General features: G+C 48.7%; 9 protein-coding genes across 9 annotated transcripts; 3 read left to right on the top strand and 6 right to left on the bottom strand.

Moving 5' to 3' along the window:
• Positions 1-161: 161 nt before the first annotated feature.
• On the bottom strand, positions 162-1,988 carry FOBCDRAFT_236935 (uncharacterized protein; the record flags this gene model as incomplete). Its single annotated transcript, XM_059610117.1, has 3 exons — positions 162-291; positions 892-1,449; positions 1,531-1,988. 3 exons carry the CDS (start codon positions 1,986-1,988, stop codon positions 162-164), a joined length of 1,146 nt encoding a protein of 381 aa, XP_059466770.1.
• Positions 1,989-3,056: 1,068 nt separating this feature from the next.
• FOBCDRAFT_248052 (tryptophan synthase beta subunit-like PLP-dependent enzyme) lies at positions 3,057-6,178 on the bottom strand (the record flags this gene model as incomplete). The annotated part of the gene is made up of 3 exons (XM_059610832.1): positions 3,057-3,409; positions 3,883-5,539; positions 5,585-6,178. The coding sequence occupies 3 exons, from the start codon at positions 6,176-6,178 to the stop codon at positions 3,057-3,059; spliced, it is 2,604 nt and encodes an 867-aa protein (XP_059466769.1).
• A 1,239-nt stretch (positions 6,179-7,417) lies between these two features.
• Positions 7,418-9,484, top strand: FOBCDRAFT_15350 (uncharacterized protein). Its single transcript, XM_031173608.3, has one exon. The coding sequence runs from the start codon at positions 7,487-7,489 to the stop codon at positions 9,290-9,292; it is 1,806 nt and encodes a 601-aa protein (XP_031050393.2). The 5' UTR covers positions 7,418-7,486; the 3' UTR covers positions 9,293-9,484.
• A 383-nt stretch (positions 9,485-9,867) lies between these two features.
• On the top strand, positions 9,868-10,783 carry FOBCDRAFT_155055 (uncharacterized protein). Its single transcript, XM_059608373.1, has one exon. It carries the CDS (start codon positions 10,105-10,107, stop codon positions 10,354-10,356), a length of 252 nt encoding a protein of 83 aa, XP_059464165.1. The 5' UTR covers positions 9,868-10,104; the 3' UTR covers positions 10,357-10,783.
• A 307-nt stretch (positions 10,784-11,090) lies between these two features.
• FOBCDRAFT_155054 (uncharacterized protein) lies at positions 11,091-11,962 on the bottom strand (the record flags this gene model as incomplete). Its single annotated transcript, XM_054703353.2, has 2 exons — positions 11,602-11,962; positions 11,091-11,561 (listed from the first exon to the last, which is right to left on the bottom strand). Exons 1-2 carry the CDS (start codon positions 11,626-11,628, stop codon positions 11,091-11,093), a joined length of 498 nt encoding a protein of 165 aa, XP_054559328.2. The 5' UTR covers positions 11,629-11,962.
• A 509-nt stretch (positions 11,963-12,471) lies between these two features.
• On the bottom strand, positions 12,472-15,331 carry FOBCDRAFT_176697 (uncharacterized protein; the record flags this gene model as incomplete). The annotated part of the gene is made up of 5 exons (XM_059608522.1): positions 14,454-15,331; positions 14,204-14,284; positions 13,398-13,748; positions 13,223-13,345; positions 12,472-13,191 (listed from the first exon to the last, which is right to left on the bottom strand). The coding sequence occupies exons 1-5, from the start codon at positions 15,300-15,302 to the stop codon at positions 12,472-12,474; spliced, it is 2,124 nt and encodes a 707-aa protein (XP_059466768.1). The 5' UTR covers positions 15,303-15,331.
• Positions 15,332-15,698: 367 nt separating this feature from the next.
• FOBCDRAFT_288355 (uncharacterized protein) lies at positions 15,699-16,619 on the bottom strand (the record flags this gene model as incomplete). The annotated part of the gene is made up of 1 exon (XM_031173602.2): positions 15,699-16,619. One exon carries the CDS (start codon positions 16,617-16,619, stop codon positions 15,699-15,701), a length of 921 nt encoding a protein of 306 aa, XP_031050387.2.
• Positions 16,620-16,859: 240 nt separating this feature from the next.
• FOBCDRAFT_248047 (S-adenosyl-L-methionine-dependent methyltransferase) lies at positions 16,860-18,061 on the top strand (the record flags this gene model as incomplete). Its single annotated transcript, XM_059610831.1, has 4 exons — positions 16,860-17,145; positions 17,182-17,307; positions 17,355-17,547; positions 17,605-18,061. Exons 1-4 carry the CDS (start codon positions 16,917-16,919, stop codon positions 18,059-18,061), a joined length of 1,005 nt encoding a protein of 334 aa, XP_059464164.1. The 5' UTR covers positions 16,860-16,916.
• Positions 18,062-18,275: 214 nt separating this feature from the next.
• On the bottom strand, positions 18,276-21,257 carry FOBCDRAFT_236928 (uncharacterized protein; the record flags this gene model as incomplete). Its single annotated transcript, XM_059610116.1, has 5 exons — positions 18,276-19,369; positions 19,416-19,592; positions 19,754-19,870; positions 20,165-21,086; positions 21,210-21,257. 5 exons carry the CDS (start codon positions 21,255-21,257, stop codon positions 18,276-18,278), a joined length of 2,358 nt encoding a protein of 785 aa, XP_059464163.1.
• Positions 21,258-21,420: the final 163 nt, after the last annotated feature.

The raw sequence follows: 21,420 nt of genomic DNA, 5'->3' as shown, positions 1-21,420 counted from the left end.
CCAACCTCAAAACTCTCTAATCTCTCTTCTTTCCTCAACCGGACGCTTTCTTACTTGGTTCGGCTGGTTACATCTAATTGAAACAGTTCCCCCGCACGACAAACAAAAATGTCACAAGGAAACAATTATTCTTCAAGTCACTGTTTTCTCATTGTGCATCGTTACTCGACAATCTCATCTGTATCTGTGAAATCTGACAGCGTATCACGACGTTGCGTTGGCCGCGAAGTGCCATCGCTTCGAGATGGGTCAGTTGCAAGGATTACAGTGACAATCATAACCCAACCCTGGCTAAGAATGTTTCAGCCGTCATCATGCAGTAAGAGCTCCAGCTTACATTTCAGCTTAAATCGCAATGTAACACACGTGCCTCTTGCAATACTTACTCTCTAACACCAAATCACAATGCCTGTCATCACTTCAAGTAACAATACACACTTACCAAAGAATATCTTTATTTCGCTATCTGATAAAGCAACGCAGGTGAGAGAATCTACAATAAAATTATTCATACTAACGAAGTATTCGAACACTAACTGAATATTACGATAAAGGTGCTGAAAATACCTAGAAACGGTAAGAAACTTATGATCATGTGTTGTATAGATTTAATTCACTAAAAATATCAAAGGTAATAGAGTTCGTCCCAAAAGTCTTATTCCTTTGTCTAGCATAGGTAGTTCCTCTTGTTTCATCCAGAATCTTAGCAAGATCTCATCAATATGTTCGCCATGCCTTCCAAAAGGCAACTCGGCTAAATCAAGATGAAAGTCTAGAGTATCTCATTCCATCATCTCCCATGCCATGATCCAATATGCCACAACATAACTCCCTGTTCCCATTCTGCATCCCACAAACAATAACACAACAGTCTTCCATGACAAGATTTACTCTGAATCTTTCAAAAGGTTATGAATCACAGAACTCTGGCTATCCTCACCAACTTTTTGATGAGGTGAGCCAGGGGGGTCGACATGCGAATGCCCCTGCGGGACCTTGTTTATTTCTTCCATTTCTCCAGGGGATGAATCGCTTCCTTCGAAAGGAATGACGACAACCTCATCCACAGGTCTTATATCTGCGCTGACCTTGACAAACATTGTGCGAGGGATCTTGTACAGCTTGAAGCTTGGCATGGGTATCGAACCAAAAGCGTCAGCATTTGCGATTTTCTCAGTCACAATCGCTGGATTGGCGTTAATGTGTTCCCCAATCACACCCGCTGCCTCACGAAGAGTTACAACCTCATGCTTCGTGCTGGCTAGCGAAATGATTCTGAGCACGACACTGAGCGTCTGTACAAGGGGATCAATCCTTAAGTCTAGGGCATCTAGTGTCGAGGCGTGTCGATCGCTGATATTACTAAACAGCAAAAGGCAAAGATTGTGCATTTCCATGTAGGGAAATGCGAGCTCCCTCGACTCTCCGGCCAAAGCTAATGCACATTGCCTCAGTAGTTGTTCAGGGGAATGCGGCGCTGACTGTTACCGGTCTTTCGACTTGGGCTTTGTGAAGCGATTCTTCACTTACTTTCTCTCTTCCGAGTCGAGAGAGACAAGACCGTGCGTACCGTCATGATCGGTCACCTCCTTGTATAGGCTAGCAGATAGGACGTAGGCCAACTCATCCCATGATAAGTCTGGGATGAGACGTTGATGAACTATTCCGGCGAATATCATCGACACCGGAGCTACACCCTGAATTTCAGGGATAAATGATTTAAAGAGTTCCCGTGATTCCCTGCGCTTGAATCCTTTGTGATTTTTCAAAGCAGACGGTGGAAAGCCAAGCTGGATCAAGACGTGTGTCATGAAATCTTTACATCTCACTGGCTTGGTCGCGAAAAATAAATCGCGCGCCTCAAAGCACTTTTCAAATGTTTCCATGTCAACCCACGGTGTCTTGAGCCTCTGCAGCTGTTGCATGGCATTGTGCAAGTGAACCATAACTGTCATTACGCCAGCATCCTTGATAAGCTTCAATGCCATACCAGCTGCGTCAACTCTGGCATGACATAAATAAAGACCAGAGAATGCTGGCAAGATCTTGAAGATTTTGAATGTAGCTTCACTTTGTAAACGGGTTCCTTTTTCTCGCTTAGCATGTTTCTTTTGGGGTTCACAGTATCCCAGGATAGTGTTAAAATGCTGGATAAGTGGACCAACGCTCTCATCGACGTTTGAGGACCCGGGGGCGAGCCTGGAAGGGAGAGACTGACAACGAAAGCCTGCAACTGGTCTCTCAAGTCCTTCGCATGTTTGTAGAACTTCGATGAGCCTCGTGGTAGGTCTTGCCGCATCAGATGGAACACGTCAAGGTGAACTTAGCATGCAAATGCCAGTTAGAACGAAATCCCGTGATCCTAGCTCGTTTCATATATATACGGTGAGAACCTGTCCATGAATCCACACTCTCTGCGATTGGTGGCAAATACTAGGGCCTCGTTCTAAAATCGTGCTGCTATCAACTGGTCTACTGAGTTCCAGAGTGGCACCGTCGCTCCCTGGCACACCGCAACGAGTCTTCAGCTTGCTCATCATCTCAGAAGAATCCAAGGTTCTTTCCCTTGGATTTGGGAACATCGTACTCAGCAGCTCAATGATTGTGAGTGCATGAGAGAACGTGGTGTTGAATAGTTCAGACAGCTGAGGATCTGCATGCCTGCCATTCCAGCATTCGTCTATTTCCTGCAAGGAATAATCCTGTTGAGTGGCTTTTATGCCGAAATATGTCCTCGCAACTTGAAGATAACCGCCGTGTTTGTCGAAGAGTTGGAATGACTGGCCCACAAGACTCTCTACCATATGGAGGTCAGCATCCGTGATGACTGCAGCAACTGTAAGATCGAATTTCCCGTCGCAATAGCCTTTCAAAATCCATGCGATTTGGTTTCGGATTATTTCAGCGTCCACCATCAGAAAATGCCATATGACCAAAGCATCATCTAGTGAGTCCTGTTCTTCTGCCTGGTATGTAGCGCTATCTTCTAGTACACGGACGAAGTAAAGATGATTTTTGTTGGCTTTTTCATCAACATCAGTTCCCTGCTCTACCATTCATGCTCTAAACGAAGATCTACGGTCGATGACTCGGTTGATAGTGCTGACGAAAGACATAGGTACCGGGATGGTAGGCTTTCGATGTCTAGCGATGTCTTCGGCCATAGGGACATAGTCGTTCAAGCCGACGATATACTTTTGGCCGGTCCCATTCTTAGTACCATTAGGCTGGCTCTTTGCCTCCTTGAGGGCTTTTCCCTTGAGACGACCGGAAGTCTTCTGCTGAGCGTCCTTGGCATTGGGCCCAGCCGCCTGTGACTTGTAGCCATAATGCTTTGCCGTTGACGCAAGCCAAGCGGCGACGGAGTTTGTGTCCTCCTTATACCGCTGCAAGGCGACGACTAGTTTGCCTGGTAGCATTGAAGGTGCTATTTTAAGGGATGTGGTCGTGAGATGTACGGGTAGTGTCGTCGAGGGTGAGTTGTTGTTAGGGGGGAAAGGGGCACTTGAAGAAAGCCAGAGGTTGATGATGACTTGTCGAGCCCTGGTGAAGAAAAGAAACAAAAATTCTAACAGAAAAGGCGGATGGAAGAATAAGACGGGAAATATTATATACACGTTGGGCTCGGTGTCAGCGAAGGTTTGTTCATCGATGCGAACCACCTGTTCCAGTGTCAGGACCATAAATTCCACTGGTAGAACCAAAACCTAGCTTCACAGTGGTTGATCAGATGCTTAGACCATCCATTTGTCCCTTCTATAGCCTGGCCTGCGTCATAGGGTGCTCGAACGGGAGAGTCACGGTGTCAACTCGGGTGAGAACAAAGGTCTCTATTCCACAATTACACTCAATGTACAAAACATCACCTGTCTACCTACTTACAGAACTCGGCTGCGATATTGGTCAATCCCTCAGCCACTTGTTCAATTGACTTGATGTGAACGAACTCCTCCTTTCCGTGAAATCCCTCTCCCTTTGGCCCCCAGAGCAGAGGCACTATCCCTTTCTCAGCCAACAAAGCGCAATCAGTCCAACACGGGGCACCGGCAATAACCGCATCTTTGCCAGTGACAGTGCCTACAACTCCGGAGACGAGCTTGGTGAAGGGATGGTCTTCAGCTGTGAACTGGGGCGGGCGACTGAAGAAGATCTTGGCTTCTGCCTTGAAGTCGGTGACTTCCTTTGCTACGCTGGCAATCATGTCGTCAAACTCCTTTTGGACAACCTCATTGGTCTCGCCAGGGATTGTTCGGCGCTCTGCGATGATGGTGCACTGTGCGGGATAGGACGAGGCTTCCTCGCCGCCTGAGATAACTGAAGCGTGTGCAGTGCCTGTTCCGAGGGTCTCATCGCCTGGGCCTTCTTGCAACTTCTGCACGTATTTACCGAACTCCACGAGGAAATGGCCGGCATTGGCAATGGCGTCGATGCCCAGATCAGCCCGTGAACCATGTGCTGCCAGTCCATAGACCTTGATCTCAACGTGACAGTATCCCTTGTGCGCGTGATTTATCTCGAGGTTCGTTGACTCTGATACAACAGCGGCATCCGCTCTCCATCCAGCGCGAAGGATGTCTTCCGTTCCCTTACTCAAGCTTTCCTCGTCGGCAACACCAGTGAAGATCACATCACCACGAAGTCCAAGCTTCTTAGTATTGGCGAGCGCGATCATACCTGCTGCGACGCCTCCCTTCATGTCAGCCGAGCCACGACCGTACAGACGGCCATCAACGATCTTTCCGCTCAATGGATCATCGTCGTAGCCCATGATAGTGACCGTGTCCAGGTGTCCGTTGAACATGACACTCTTTCCGCCGCCAGAGCCACGAACAACACCAACGACAGAAGGGCGACCTTTTGTATATTCAACCCAATGTGTCTCCAGATCCCGATGTTCGAGCCACGCAGCGACGTACCGAGCGATGGTTGTCTCGCCAGGTCCGGGAACAGAGCCCAAGTCGGGACTGGCTGAGTTGATCTTGACAAGGGTCTGGGTAAGTGCAACTGGATCAGTGCCAGAAACACCATGAGGTACATCATAGTCTCTGTTTCGCTCTGTGCAGAAGATCACCACCGTAGACTTCTCATTGAGTCCAAGGGCCTTCTTGTCATCCCATGTAAGCCGTCTCAGCGCAGCAAGAGTCGAGGCCCCGCAAGGCCCAGCGTTGATGCCTTGGGATTGCAGATACAGAACTGACTGATGAGCTTCGTAGTCCGACACAGTCAAGCTTGCATCTACGCCATTCTTCAGCAGGTCCCATGCGATTGTTGAAGGAGCTCCGCAATTGAGACCAGCCATGATGGTGCCTGTTGTTGGGATCTCAGTGAATTCGCCCTTCTCTAGGCTTTTCCATAGACACGCCGCAGTGTCAGGCTCGACTGTCAACGTGGAGGTGGATGTACCTTGTCTCTTGAAGTGAGAGACGGCAGCTTGGGCAAATGATCCGACTCCGACAGGAGCAATGACCAAGTCAGCTTTGGTAGAACCGAGCTGCTTGTCAACCTCTCGCATCATGGTACCATAGCCATCGACAATCCACTATAACAACACGTTAGAATAAAAGCTAGTCATGGGTAGAGAAACATCACTTGCCTGTGGAACGGTCTGATAGTCACCGAATGCATGGTCCTGAACCATGATCCCCTTCTCATGCTTGGACGCAGACTCGGCCTCAAGCATGGCATCTTCATATCTACCCTTTGATATAACAACTTTTGCGCCTTCAGACTCAATTAACTTGACCGTAGAAGGATGCATAGACGCTGGGACGTGAATCTCAGCTGAGATATCGAAGATAGCACTCATGCGCGCAACCGCACGCCCATGGTTCCCCTCCGTCGCCGCGTACAAGGTCAATTGATGAGACTTTGCCGCTTCTCGGACAGTATCAATATCTGAGTCAAGAGGCAACCCAAACTTCTCGGTTATGGAGCGGAATGCGCCCCAAGAAGCACCCAAGATCTTGAACGCCGGAAGACCGAAGCGGTTCGTCTCATCTTTGACATGGACAGCTCCGACCCCGATCTCCTTAGCCAGGCTGTCCAGACTGACAAGAGGTGTTGGCTCATAATTGGGGAGACTCTGGTGAAACCGATCAATTGCTTCTGCACAGGCGGGCTCAGGTGAAGTCCATGATTTGGCTTTGGAGTTGAAGTGGACGTGTCGACGAGTGGTCATGATGCTTGTACTGGGTTTCTCCAACTGCGATGAAGGTTTGATGTGGAGAATTGAGCGGGGAAGCCAGAACAAGATTCGATGGGAAGATGAATGAAGGGGAGATAATAGTGTTGAGATGTTCTCAAAGTCTTCAGAAGAATTCTTGCAACACTTATATACACAATTGCAAGAGAATGCGCCCAAGTTAACATTGGTGATGCGCCTTCTGGCGACAGGGACATTGCCCTCCATACTCACTAACCCCACACAATGAGCAGTCTCATATTCACCATTCAAATTCGTGCTGTCGGTCACCCTGAAATGATTGATATCTTTCGCAGGGCTTGAGTCTCCAAAAAAAAAAAAAAAATCTACATTTTTCTCATTAATAGTCCTTTGATGGTTCAAGGTTCTGTGATGAAGTTGAGATATCGCACAATTACCCATCAACACAGGAGCGTAGACCAATAATTTCCGGGCGCATGTTTGGCCGCTGTTCTGATGTAGGCTAGCTTGGCTCGTAAGATTATGCAGAAACGGGCGATTCTATACGGCGTCTAGATCGTCGCTGTACGCATTTAACAGGTCTGTGTAGACGACTTCCTGTGTCGCTCCGCAATTCGGTTCTGCAGGTGAGGCCAATTGTATTAGCCACATTGTATACCGGACGGAGTTTTTGAACATGTTTTTATCGAGACTAGAACAATGAGCTCTGATTACTGCGACTGCAAGGGACAGCCAGTTTGGCATTGGTTGTGGCAGCACGTTTGACGTCCCAGAACCACTGACAGCCGCCCTGTAACCGACCGTTGCGTTGTGAGGAAGTTAAGGTAGTTATCACAGTAAAAAGGGAAAGAACTTCAAGCAATTTATCTAAGACCCATTGTGTGACTTCCACTTGGAAACCATCAAAATAAGTACTGTAAATGCGATTAAGGGCAGGTTCAGTGGGCTGACTATCAAATTCAAGATAGCGCAGCGCCCTCTAAGTACCTACCTATTTTTCCTTCCACAGCAGAGTTAACTTGACAATACTGGACGTGCGCATTGGTGCGATAACGGCTGACCTCTTCACTCTTCGAGGATAAACAAGAAATGATGACCTGCAGTAAAACACCAAAAAATGTCGTTAAGGATATCCCAAACAGGCGGTGCGCGCTGTTACTTGCATCGCGGCTGTGACTAAGCCCGACATCGCTTCAAGCGAACGCTACGCGTGACGTTATCGCAACTTCTTGCCTAACTCCACACCCCAACATCTTCTTCACATGCCTCTTCATCAACCCTTTGAAGTCGTTGAGAGGCCGTTGCCCTCAGTTCAATGCGACAATGGACTTTTCACTGGATGATATTTTGTTCACTGGCGGCGAAAATGCTGCGTTGACACTTCCTTACGACCAGATTGACGATCCAGCCCCTCAATCGCGGAGTCCGTCAAATTCGCTTGCTGAGGGAGCGAATATCGACACCATGCTACAGACGATCAACCCTCAAGAAGCGTTCAACCTTCAAAACTCCGAAATCCCAGATTTTCAGATTGATTGGAATGCCGATTTTCAGCAGGCCAAAGCAGCCTCCGAGACTCCCGCAGATGATCTCAATCAGGACTTTTCTTTTCTCAATCAACCAGCCACAGATTGGGGTATCCCAGCGCCGTTGCCAGCTTCCAATGATCCTATTAAAACGCCCATGACCACAATTGATGAATTCTTTGTCAAGAATGGAGCATCCCGTCCTCCTGTTCCATGCACCAATTGTCGTCGAACTCGTTTGCAATGCCTAATCTTGCAAACTACGGTAGCAAACCCGAACCCTACCAAGAGTTGTTCGAGCTGTGTTGCTTTGTTCCGCGAATGCAGTCTGGCAGGGCAGAAGAAGAGGAAGCCTTCGGAATTTGAGACGTCGGAGCCTGTGATCGGTCGCCTCCATGGTGTTAGCGAGCACAGCATCCTAGGAGTACCTGCGACAGTTGATGAAGGTCAGTCATCGCAGGGTCTTTCAATGGCAGCACTGTCGGGCAAAAGGGCGAATACTCGATCGGTGCGAAAAACGAGGGTGCTGCGAAATTGGTACCTTTCCAATCTGGACCATCCCTACCCATCAGAGGAAGAGAAAGTCAGTCTGTCTCAACAGTCAGGGTTAAGCCGGAGTCAAGTAGTCAATTGGTTTGCCAATACTAGACGACGCCATCGACTCTCCTCGACTTACTCTGCATCGCCTGGCCGGGGTCGTCAAGGATTTGCACCAGGATCCCCAATGCCGCATTACCTCCGCAAAAACATGTCACCCTTGGATCGTTGGAAAAATTCTCCGCCCGATGAGGAGCCAGCTTCAGCGACGGCAATCCAAAATGCTCTAGCTGCTCAGTCGAGTGGACATAGTTCGTTGGATAGCGACGCGGGTGCGTCTGATGGACCAGGTTCATCTGCGAGCAACGACTCTCTCTGGCTTTCTAATTTACAAGAGGCCTCGTCCAACTCGGCATCTTCTTGTTACTCGTATCGTTCAAGGGATGCGGCATTCTTCTCTCGCTCTGGTAGTAGTTCAGTGGTAGAAGGGCCCTCCATATCTAGGACTGCATCCTCGAGGTCGCGAACAAAGAAGTTCATCGCGTTTCAATGTACATTTTGCGGACAAAGCTTCAAGAAAAAGTACGACTGGGTTCGTCATGAACGGTCAATTCATCTCCCGGGTCTTGACTCATGGATTTGCGCACTGCCTGTCACGCCAGATCAATCGTTTTTAGTCTGGCGCATGAGTGAAGATGGCCCGCAATGCCTATTTTGTGGTGAGAACTCACCCAGCGACGAGCACATTCAAGCTCACGAATTCGACACCTGTGCCGAACGCCCTGTTTCAGAGCGCAAGTTTACGCGCAAAGACCACCTCTGGCAACACCTTCACAAGTTTCATGGCTGTCGCAAGTGGGATGGCTGGAAACCGGACCTGAGTCTGCTACAACACCGACAAGATATAATAAGAAGCAAATGCGGTTTCTGTCAAGTCATGATGGATAGCTGGGGAGAACGAACAGATCACATCGCTGCTCACTTCCGGTCCGGGTTGACGATGGAGCAATGGGTTGGAGGATCCGGGATCCACGACCCCGGGAATATGGGTACCGAAGACCGGTAGATGAGCCGCTCTTGGAGGTGGATGCGGATACGGGAGATGTCACTGACCCGGCATCGGTACGGAAGAATGGAGACAATCGGAGGAACCGATGCAGCCCTGTATTCGACACGTGGGAACCCTGTCCTAGTGACTCCACTGACGGTTAACGGCGGTTAAGTCCAGAAGGCCCGTAGAAGCATTGTTCAATTAATTCGACATTCGAAACCATTAAGCGAAATGCGCAAGCCTCAAGAACAGCTTCTTCACGACCAGGAGTTCAGCTCAAGTTCAAGAGACCAATACTCAGTGACTCCCTCGTACTCCAGCACCCCTGCGCCATTGTGGGGAATCATGAAGTTGTGGCAAATGTCAAACTCTCTTTGACAAGTGACAACAGACACGCGCACAAGAACAGTGGACATGTGAAATCCGGAGTTCGGATGACAGCGTCTCATTTGACAGCCCCTGGTCCGACTCTCCATGACTTGTCAGAGTCTCGACCATCCCTTGCTCACGCGAGCCGAGACTGTTGATTCCTGTTTATTTACGGCGGCCTTACCTTTTTGGATAAATTGGGCAACACCGAGCCGAATGTCACGTACGTATGCGGGGATTCGTCTCTGTTGTTCTTTTCTGTCGGTACTCCTTTTTGACTTTGTTCTTCTTTTTTTCTTCTCTCACATTTCATTCTTTCTTCTATTATTTTTTCTGTAACTTTGTTGTGTCTTGCTTCCCGTGTCTGTCGCCAACCCAAGCCTTCATCTTCAGCTTCATTCGCACAACTGCATTACTCTCTACAAGTCAGTAAAAACAACTCCTTCAGATCAGTCACCATGATCATCACTCGCGCCCTCTCCATCACCAACTTTGTCATCGCTGGCTCGGCACTCAGCTTCCAGGTGGGTGTCCTGTACCCATGGCACAAGCAGCTTGACGATGGCTTCGAGGAGCTCAAGAAGGAGCATTTGCGCGTCCTGCAAGCCGTCGAATCGAAAGTACAGCAAACACGAGACACCGCCGTTCTCGAGGAGAGCCGTAACAGCGTTCGCGGCTTGCTCGGCAACCTTGCCGCATGGAAGGCTTGAGCGTGGCGCATCGTAGCAACAAGACACAACAAAATACCCAGCACAAAGCAATTGAAAACCACATATACACGGAAGAAGAGACAACACTAGCGGCGTCTTTTTGAATTCGACAACGACCAAATTTCCTACTACTCATGGCGTTTCTCCCACGTTGTTTTCTCGGCGTTCAAATCCTCGGCCCGGGTGGGGCCGGCAACGGTCACGATCCGGGTGGTCACGTGTATCCCTGAACCCCCTCTTCCGGATTTCAACGGTTTCACCCGATCGGGAGTTTCCTTCGGTACCATTACCTTAGACGGGCGCACGGGAATAATCAGTCAGTTACGCCACGGGAAAGACATTCGCATTTGATCTGCTTAGACTATTTATAGCTCGCATTTAGTTTATGGTGTTTGCTAAATGATACTCTTTTTTTTTTTTTTCTAGACTGCTGTCTTGTCGCTTTTGTGCTCGGTTCAAGTACCGCCGTGATGAATGTGTCGCGTCTTGCACCGCGACTCTTAGCTTGCTCTTACAGTAACATAGATCATGAAAGACTGGATCTATTTAGCATGATGATCATGAGATAGAGAATATGTTATTGAAGTCTCAGCGCAGGTAAGCATCCATAACACGCCACCAGAATAACATTAACACGATACAGGCCTTGAAATGAACCGTCCACCGCCATCTCCCACCGAAATGAGACCGACTCCCACGAAGCGCCGAAACATTATACACGTCTGATCTTCCGTCTAATTGTCCACCTTGAACCACACGGGGTCATTCGCGTTATTCGTCATACGAACATCGAAGGTGCCCGAATAACCGGGCATGATACGCAGCGGCGCGGCATCGGAGACACGAACGGGGAGGGATCTGCTGCCGTTGAAGAGCTTATCGATGTTGTTGTTGAACTGCACAAGTAGCACGAGAATTCCGATGAGCGCACCTGTCGCAGCGAGTTTGACGACGAGGTCGAAGAAGGCGATGACTTTGAGGAAGCCAGACGATGACTTTTCGGCGGTGGTCATTGTGGGGATGGTTGATGTTTGAGGGGCGGTTGTGGGTTTATCGGCCATGAGCACGAAGTATGTAGTATTTGAAGGTGAGCAAGTGCTGAGGCAAAAGAAGACGCGAGCAGAGGCAACAGTCCCAAGGCTGGGCTGGGAAAGCAAGGCCTTGAAATACCGTAGGGCTATCCGAGGGAGACTCACACCGCAAGGCTGATCGACGGGGATAGGCACTGAAATAAGCTTAACTCACCAAGCTTCCAGGACATGAGACCGCCATGACAGGGGTTTAATTGAAGCTACTACATATTGAGAGAGCGCTAGATGCTAGTTGGTGGTTTCCAGTGGTGGGTGTAATGTCGTGAAGGGTTGTCATTTGATGAGCTTCCTTGCTTTTGGTGAGGATTCTCCACGTCGCAGGCTATGCTTGCTTGCCCTGTTTATGAGGGCGGCGATGATGATCGTGGGATAATTGCTCGCATATAGTTAGCATCTTGTCAATCTCAGAGACCAACACAAACTAAAGTCTTGGGACTTCATTCCATTTTCGTATTGTCGAGGGTAAACAGCTCAACGAGTCATGAATTAGAGGGGTACACTACCCCATCTGGCGCACTGTGGCTGACACAAATTCCAGCTACAGTACTAACTGTCACCAACGATATTCTCTCTCATTTCTGTTAGATCACTAATAGCGGGGTCGCGTTGCACCGATGCCCAGGGATCACCCTTGCGATCTGCAGGAGCTGAAAAAGAGGCCCCCAGTTGGGCAAGCTTTGCGCAGCGGATGTTTTCCCAAGAATGTTCATGATCAAGAGAAGAGATGGTGTGAGTGAGGGAATTTGGCTTAGGCAGGATGAGATTAGCTTGGTGACTTATGACGAGGTTCAGGAATTAAAGGTGCAGCTAAACGTTGTTGCTTAATCAATAGTGTAATTGGGTTCTAAAATTAGCAGCAATGCCTTACCGGGTGCGACCTCCAGCAAATAACTCACCCTGGGGAATGACATTCGTCTGACTTGGATTTGGGCCATGTGAAATCTTGAACGGCTGTAGGTTTATCGGACTACTTGTTCCAACTTCTTTCTTATGTCCTCAGTACATTCTCGCATGGCATCTCATCTCACAAAATCACACATGGCGGCGGTGTCCCTGGTCCGTCCTCTCTCTCCTCCAAAAACCGCTGTTCATCGCTCCAGCCAAGACTATCAAGCCTCAGTCTCATAATTTTCGCCTCCTCAAGATAGCTAGCTCCTTGAACATCCTCAGCATACTCATCCATCAACTTCTCCAGCCCCTCATGTCTATATCCATCGTCCAAAGACGCCCAGACCAACTTCAAGAGCTCAGGCACGTAGGACGCTCCACACGGTCTAAAGGTCTGACATCGATGTGCAAGAAGTATTGCATCATCACATATCTCGTGAGAATCTTGCGTGTAGTCCGGGAGAACACCGAAGGGGTTCAGTGTTGGGCCGATGAGTGCTGCTTGGACGAGAAGGCCTGCGTGACCGGAGGCGTACTCTATAGCTTTCATTCTACACGCAGGCGATGCATCCGTTGAGAGCGTTGCCACCATGGCTTCTTCGTAGAGTTTCTTCATCACTAGTCGTTCTTGAGAGAGAATATTGTAGTAGCATTTCAGCTGGTAGAGATATCTCTCTGGATCTCGAAGAAACACAGGTAAATCTCCTATTGCTCCGAGTTCGAAGCAGTAGAGGTTCTGTTCGTAGTGGTATGGTCGTGTCATGATAGTGTCTTGGACGGCTACGTCCCAGAACCATGAGCCGAGTTCAACTTTTGGGTCGCATAGAGCGGCGTATATCTGATCTCTCTTGTCAGTCTAGTTATGGACAAGTAGATCAAGGCCTTACCGCTTGTAAGCACCAGGCTCGTATATCACCTGAGTGAAGTATTTCGCCTTGAGATACAGCTTCTTTCAACAAATACGCTATCACCCCTCGATGCTTGTTGGCGTGTTTGTTATCAATCCAGACCTAACAATATCAGTAATGGACGAAGCCAAAATGTTTCAACGGGTATAGTTACCTGGCACAGCATCATCATCAAAACAAGCTCCAGCTTAAGCATAACTGGTTGACTATCATCACTCAAACAGCCCTGCAAGGATCTCAGTGCTTTCCCATACAGGGAGAAAGTCTTTTTATCAGCAGTCTTCCGCAGACGTATTGCTTGGAACGATGCAATCATGGCAGAAGTGGTAGTATCGAGAGCAGAATTCGACCCAATACGTCGAGGAAGATCTGCAAAGAAATAAGGACCGTAGGCTTCAAACCCAAACCGATCATCATCAATCTCCATAAGCGATATAAACTCTGCGGTCAGTCTAGTCGTATCATTGCTAGGTGTTTCAGCAGGAGGCGTGATAAGTTGTGTAGTCTGTACGTCAGGTTTGTACTGATGAAATTTGAAGCGTCTTGTCCCACTGCCTACGCACTCCTCACCAAGTCTGATACAGCGACCGCATTTTGGTTGCTTTTGATCACACTTATCTCATTAGTCGGTGCTTCATCACCAAGATCATAATAACTCGTACATACCCTCTTCTTTGCCTTTCGACATGAGTTGCACCCGCGGCTGCTCGGAACACCGACCATTTTCTTTTGATGACTGTTCAAAGTTAGGTAACGGGGGTGAGATATCCCTTGATGGAAGATGACGGGTAGACGTGTTATGTAAGCGTGGGATTCCTGCTTGGCAATCGATGCTGACAGTGATGAACCAATGGATGAAAGGGGAGACAGTGCGTGAGAAATAAGCTTAATATTTAATTCTACGGAGGAAAAATGCGCCGCTTATCAGGCATCAAGCTACAGCAAACAGGCTTAGCTTACCAGGTTGGGCATGCGGGAGTGCTTCCACGGCATGTGCCAGACCCTATCCAAAGACAAGCCGGAATCTATGTTTTGAGCCGCCTGAATTGTCGATAGGGAGTTATCAATACCATTCTAGAAATGATGAAGCTTCCATGAGCACCTTTAAAACCATCATGGTATTCATACGCTCTGTGTACGGTATCAAGAGCAAGCACCCAGCAACCTATCTCTCATTATATCAAATGCATTCGCCTATCAATTCCCTCACAATCTCAATAGCTCCTTTAAAGTTCGCCTTTGGAAGATTATCGTTTACCCAGGGGAGAATTGGATCAATAGCAAAACACAAGCACCGCCAGTACAAGGCTCTCACGAGGAGCTGTATCCTTGTATGATCGGTGCCAAACATCTCAACCAACTTTCGATCTTCGTTCAGCCAGATGAGCCCGTCTGCCACTATGATAGCTTCTGCATAGTCAACTGGTCGCCAGTAAAGCGTGATATCGATAATTGCCGGAGGGCTGTTGTTTTCCGAGTCGAATAAGACATTTCCGGTTAAGTCGCCATGGATAAGGTGATTTGTGATTTCCTGTCGAAATGGTTGTCGTAGCTTCAGAAGTTGGTCAAGGCTTGTTTGAATAGTAGCCATAACGTCGCTGTTGATCTCCTCGACGTCCTCGAGTTTCTTTTCCTCCCAAGTCACAAGATCTGCCTCTGTAAATCGATCCTGTCTCGTCGATAAAAACAAGGGCTTCTCAGTAGCCAATCCCATGGCATCAACATGAAAGGCACGGCAAGCTCTCATAAGAATATCAAAGTTTCCCTGAGGAGTTGCTTTCCCTTCAAGATATTCCCAGGCCGTCCAGCTACTACAAACATATCTCGCAGGAAACCCTGAAGCTGGGATTGGCCTAGGGACGCGGTAGTCGATGGGACGAAGCTCAAGGAGAGATTTGCAAAGGATTGCGATGTATTCGGATTCTTTGCCATCGTCTGATGGTCGGAGAAGGATGTTTTGCGAAGTACGATAGCAGAGACCTCGACCACCTGGGACGTGTATCAGAGAGCCCTCTGCACCAAAGGCATCCAGGACATTCGGAGGTGGTGTTTGACTCATGGTAGTTTTTCGAGGCTTGCAGTGAGAAGTATCGAGAATTAGGTTGATGAACTCTTTTGCTTTTATCTTCGAGTTGGACAATGAGGGGCGCGCCCTTCGACTGATGAGTCAGGTCATTCGACCAATGCCATGGAAAACCAATTCAAAATAGTCTCGCAGTCCGTATCAAGTATACAGGCACCGGAATCGAATAGTAATATATGTTAGCGATTTGATAATACCATAAGATAATTCATTTCCAACCAAATCTCAAGTCTTTACCTTGTGTGAACAATGATATAAACCACCTTAATAAACGTATGATGTATGGAAAAGGCGTACACTTTTGTAAGAATTTAATGATCTAGGCTCGTCCATCGTGTATGGTATAAATATAAGATATAGATCAACTCGACCTCACTTCCCTAATGCAAGTGAGACCGCACACTCAACCGCAAACCCAAAACTCCTCGCATACCACCCAGGACCCCAATAACTCAACTCAAGATTATGCGGTGCCGCTTTAACAACACTCAAATCCACCCTCTCACTCTTCGGAAACCCCTCTTTGAAATCCTTCAAATGCTCCTCCGTAGCAACCCAATAATGATCTCTCTCCGCCAAAGCAATCATAACAGGCACCGTAACATTAACTCCCCATTTCTCCTTCCACTCCCCCAACCAAGACTTTCTCAAAGCCGCAAGCTCCTCAAAAGGAATAGCGTGGTCGAGACGCTCAGACTGGGCATAAACAGTTTCGTCTGCCGTTCCTGGAAGAAGCAAAGTCTTGTCTTTTACTTCGACAGGGATGTTCAAATACGAGGGTGGAGGATCGGGCTGCGAAACATGGCCGCCTGTGTCTTGTAACAGGGAGCCAAAGCCTGATATGACGATACCGCCGAGGGGATATGCAGGTGATGAGGAGGTTGCGTGCAGGGATGATGTGACGATTGCGCCGTTGGCTCCGAGACTGTGACAGTGAAGAACGATGCATGTGCATGCATTGGCTAATCCATACTCTTTCCAAAGGGCTGGGAGAATGGATTCATCAAGTCTTCGTCCCCATTGTTCAGGATAGCTCGATCCTTCGGGAATACTACCCACGGGCGTAGTATCTCTATAATCCGGTCGATCTATAGCCACAAACGGCACAGAGAGTGCTTCACTGATGCCCCTCGCTGAGTATTCTGGGGTAGCATCAAAGTAGTGGCTCGTATAGCACCCCCCGTGAAGTCCAACCACCAAGGGTCCATGCTTCAAAGTTGACGGCGACGACGGAATGTTGGAGATTCCAGAGAGCACTGTGCCGTCTTGCAGGGAGAGTTTAAAAGGTTCCATGGCGTCTAACCAATTAAGCATAAATGACACGCCAAGCAATGAGAATCAGTTGTGGCTGCTGTTTGTCTCGACCAACAGCACAAGATAAGCTGAGTGATACAACAGCAGAAAAACGCTCGTGGTGGGGTTGGTTGCAGTAACAGGCGGAGACGGGCAGTGATCCGCCGTCACGGGCTGCTGATCTCCCGCACCGATATCACTTAAGAACCAAGAAATGGGGATGGACAGTCACTAATAGATAGGAACTCCACTTCCCCGGGCATTCTCCTCAACTTCTTCACCATCAATTGATTCATCATGGCTGATATAACAGATCCCACGACAAATCCATCGTATCGAGTACCCGAGCTACAACAACACGATCCTCCAATTGAACCCGATCACCCACCTCCTCCAACCAACGATGATATTGCAACGGATGATGGTTACGATTCAGCCGCGCCTTCCGCACAGTCGTCATCTCTGGCTTCGAGCGTGCGCGATTATCAATTCGAGAATAGTCGACGATATCATAAATTTAAAGAGGGTTTATAGCAATTCCCAAACGATCTACCCGAACTAGAAAGAGAGGACATGAAGCATACGGTCGCGGTGCATCTTCTTGGTGGGAAGTTGCATAATGCGCCTTTGGACCATCCTCAGAAGATCATCGATACTGGGACAGGAACTGGAAGTTGGGCAATTGATAGTACGCACAATAATCGAGGCGGAAAGAAGAATGCTGATGCCTTGTAGTGGGCGACGAATATCCCAGCGCCGAAGTCATTGGGATTGATCTCAGTCCCATTCAACCACCGTGGGTTCCTCCCAATGTTCGATTCCTCGTCGACGACGCCGAAGCACCGTGGCTATACTCAGAAAACTCGATAGACCTTGTCCATTTGCGCAACATGTCCACGGCAATCAAGGATTGGCCTGCGCTGCTAGGGTAGATCTACCGGTAACACTCCCACGTCCGTTATAATGCTCCCACTAACATGCCCAGCGCATTAAAACCAGGAGGATGGATCGAGCTTCCTGAATTCCGATGGGTATACGGATGCGACGACGGAACACTACGTCCCGACTTTACCCCACCGCAAATGGTAGCCAACATTCGAGCTGCCCTCGCCAAGTCAGGCATCGAGATGCACGCTGCCGAGAAGAACCCCGATAGACTGCACGACGCTGGGTTCGTCAATATCTGCCACGAGATCAAGAAGGTGCCAGTCGGACCGTGGCCCAAGGACTCCAACCTCAAGATGATTGGACTCTATAACAGGAGTGTCATCTATGATGGTCTGTACGCAATCACCATCGGTCCCTTCACTCGAGCCTTGGGATGGACGCCTGAAGAGGTTGAAGTCTTCCTCGTCAAGGTTCGAAAGGACTTGAAGGATCCTTCGGTGCATTCTTATGTCCACTTCCATTCGCTTTGTGCGCAGAAGCCTTTCCAGCCATAGACTGCCCTCCCATGGCCTGCTGCGGTGGCGGGTTCTCGCATCGCTATCACAGTCCTCTCCCGTACGTGTAGGGATCCTCTTACCCGTGTTTTAAATAATTCCTACCTCCTTCTTGAACATCTCCAACCATTGCGCGTGGTCAGCAGGTGTTTGGTTCCAAGGATCGTCACTGACAGGGTAAGTTAGATGCATCAAATGACAAGAGGGCGCGGACTTACTCATTGTAAAGCAGACATCGAGCTTGATGTCTAAGCTCCTCATCCGAAGGAACATGACAGATCGGGTTATTCGGTGACATGGCGGCCTTTACCCATCTCTTCATCTCACGAGCAAACCAGGGGAGGTGATTCGGGTCATTCAAGACATAGATCCCCGGACCAAGCCACGTCGGTCGGAGGCCTGACTCCCCTTCTGCTCCAGGACTCGGGGTCGTCTGTGGTATTTTAGGTGGTGATTTGTCGTCTGACCAAAGCCATGTAAAGTCATCGAGTGATGCATCAAACGTGGATTGATCAGCGTTCTTGTCTGGTTCGTTTGCTTGCCAGGTCATGCTTGCGCCCGACGGCCCAGCTTGCTCTCCAAAAGACCAACCATTTCCGTCAAAGAGAGACGGGTTGTTCACCCAAGATAGATCATGCTGTGTCTGGACACTTGTCGGCTCAGTAGACCATGCTATATTACCTGGCGATGGGAGTTTCCAGCTGTCATCGGCTGACATCAGGTCTGCACGCCGCCGAAAGTCGCTTATCCAATTCGTCGAGTTATACAGAAACCCAATCAACCAGTTAGCCACAAATTCTGGCTTCGTTTGAAGTTCGCTTTCCATCTGCATGAAAATGCGACCCGCCTCTTTTTGTAGTTCTCCATCTGATACCTCAGATAACCCCCTCATTCTTCGATCACGCATGAACGCTTGCAGTCGTGACTCCAGTGGACACTCCTCAAACAACGAGTTCTTGCCCTTGACTCTCAACACAGAAAGTCTACTCTCCGTACTCGATCGAATCGGTGCGAAGCGAGCTTGTTGGGCAATCTCGTCAGAGGACAGAAGCAAGTCTCTGAACCATGATGGACTGCCGTGAGAGTCCAGGTTCGCTTCAGGAAATGTTACTTCAGAGGCAAACATGATGCGGCAAGCCTCCAGTTGTAGACTTTCGTGACTCGGCAGGCTCCCAATAGTGTCGCTATGATTAGAAATAAAATATGCCAACTCTAGCGTGATGAGCTCGTATGCACTTCGAGGAGAATCAGGTGGCTTGCCACTCGCTGCGAAGGGGAATGGAGTTCCGCGTTCCAATTCTACCAAATCTGATACAAGTTAGCAAAATACCTCAAAGCGTCTCAATTTACTTACATGGTGGCAAAGCCTTCTCTATAGTCTTCAATATATCATCCTCAAACCCCCAGTCGCCAACCCAATTATTCATCGTACAACCCATCTTGAAATGGTTCGCAACATGATCAACTCTATCAATCCATCTAGTCATGGAAGCTTGACAGAATCCACATCTCGAAATGATATCTGGTTGTGCTGTCCTCCATAGTTTCATAGAAAGGTCAGTTAATTTAGCGTTGTGCACAAGGCGCAGATGTTGCTTGAGGTGGTCTTTCCTGCTAAATGACCTTTCCTGACATGCAGATGGGTTATGACCAGCTATATGCTCATTACTTGGGCTACTCTCACCGCAGAACAGGCAGATGACTTGGCCAGTATTTGGATCCGTGGTTGTTGGGCCGTCGGGGGAACACTCCCATCGTTCCAAAGACAGATGCAATGAATTCTCATGCCGTTGCCAATCATATTTCCGACTAAAGGTTTCGGTACAGAATGTACATTGAAATGTGAGCCGGGGTTTCATAAGTGATGTTTTCTGCGGTCTTCGTTTTTGGATCGACCTGCCGCGGCTGTGTGATGAGGTACCACTGATGGAGCCTCGTGAAGAACGTGAGTCTGTTGATGCACTTCTTGATGTCCCAAGACTGCTAGTGGTTGATCTATGGCCACGCCTTCGGGGTATTCTCTCGTCACTTGAGAATGTCCCTCTTCGACTTCGGCTTCCTGTTCTTGTCAGACTCGGTTTCTAGTTTGGGTGAGTAACGTACTGGATGTGACTAATTCACCCGAAGCCATCGCACGTGCAATAGCAGACACCGCAGCTGGTTCATTCTCAGGTGGTGAGTCAACCCATCTCTGCAGAGGATGCATTCCTTTCTCAGATCGTCTTCTCGGGATGGGAGTACCAGCTCGTGTTGGCGTATACTCAGATGGAACCTTGCCAGACTTTCCCGAAGCCGTCTGGGTTCCGCTATCGGTAGTAGTTCTCCGTCTTCGGGCATTTGCTAGCCAATTTGTAATTTGAGTTCGAGTCAAGCCGGTCTGGAGCTCCAGCATATTCTTCTCTTCTTCATTTGGATAGGGGTTGTCGGTGTTTCGAGCGAACCAGTCCTTCAATGAGCGGATGGCATCGAGGGTGAAGCGATGACCGATCTTTGGGGGAAGGGGAGAAGGGATTGGCGGAGTAAGGATGTTTGGTGATTGAGTTGACGATGGTGACTCTGAAATGTTTCTCATGAGATCCCCGAAGTTGAATGCGAGCTGATCAGTCCCTGGGCGCTGTAGGCCATCATGTTGCAAGCTGGTATCGTCTTGAAGCTGATGGGTCTGTGTGAAGTCGGTGTCATCTGCCGCAAGAGGGAGTTGAGCCATATCCGCAGACCATAAATCGTCAAAGTTGAACTCAAACTCATTTCCCTCCAATCCATTCTCAAAAGTAGGCTCATATGCATTCGATTCGAGTGCACCAGGATCAAAGGCCAATGCATTCAAGTCCAAAAAGGGCTCCCCACTGGAGGTTGCATCGGGAGGGGCACGGTGCTCCGAATCGTTAGTATCACCCATATCAACGTTATCAACACCCATAGCGTCTATTCTCGGATGAATGTGTCCGTAGGGCGCGGACTTGAGAGTAAAGAAATGCTGGTGAGGAGGCGAAGTTGACTTTGGCTTAGGACGATTGAAGGCCCACTTAATTTATTTAGTAAGAGATGTCAAGTACGCCCAGGCGGAAGGAGCCGAATCTTGACTCCGAAGATCGGATAACTTGACAACGTCGAGATTTTTGATGATCTGATGGGAGTAGCCACCAACACAGTATATGTCATTAAAGCGAACTGCATTAAAGGCGTGAGATGTCATGTTGCGCGCCTTGTCACTTATCCCTGTTGACTACCTCAAAGGTTGCGTGCAGAAGTTCACGAGCACAGTCATCAGTTAACTGGTGATCAAAAGTCTGCACAACATACAGCCGAGCCAATACAATGTATTATTTCAGCTTATTGTAATTTACATGATGACGTGC

The sequence above is a fragment of the Fusarium oxysporum genome, chromosome II (genome assembly GCF_013085055.1).
Source record: "Fusarium oxysporum Fo47 chromosome II, complete sequence".
Lineage (NCBI taxonomy): Eukaryota > Fungi > Ascomycota > Sordariomycetes > Hypocreales > Nectriaceae > Fusarium > Fusarium oxysporum.
Note: the sequence above shows the minus strand (reverse complement) of the source record. Positions and strands in the feature narration are given on the sequence as shown.

Excerpts from the sequence above, each read along its gene's own strand:
- FOBCDRAFT_15350 (XM_031173608.3), top strand. The coding sequence starts at position 7,487 with ATGGACTTTTCACTGGATGATATTTTGTTCACTGGCGGCGAAAATGCT.
- FOBCDRAFT_155055 (XM_059608373.1), top strand. The coding sequence starts at position 10,105 with ATGATCATCACTCGCGCCCTCTCCATCACCAACTTTGTCATCGCTGGC.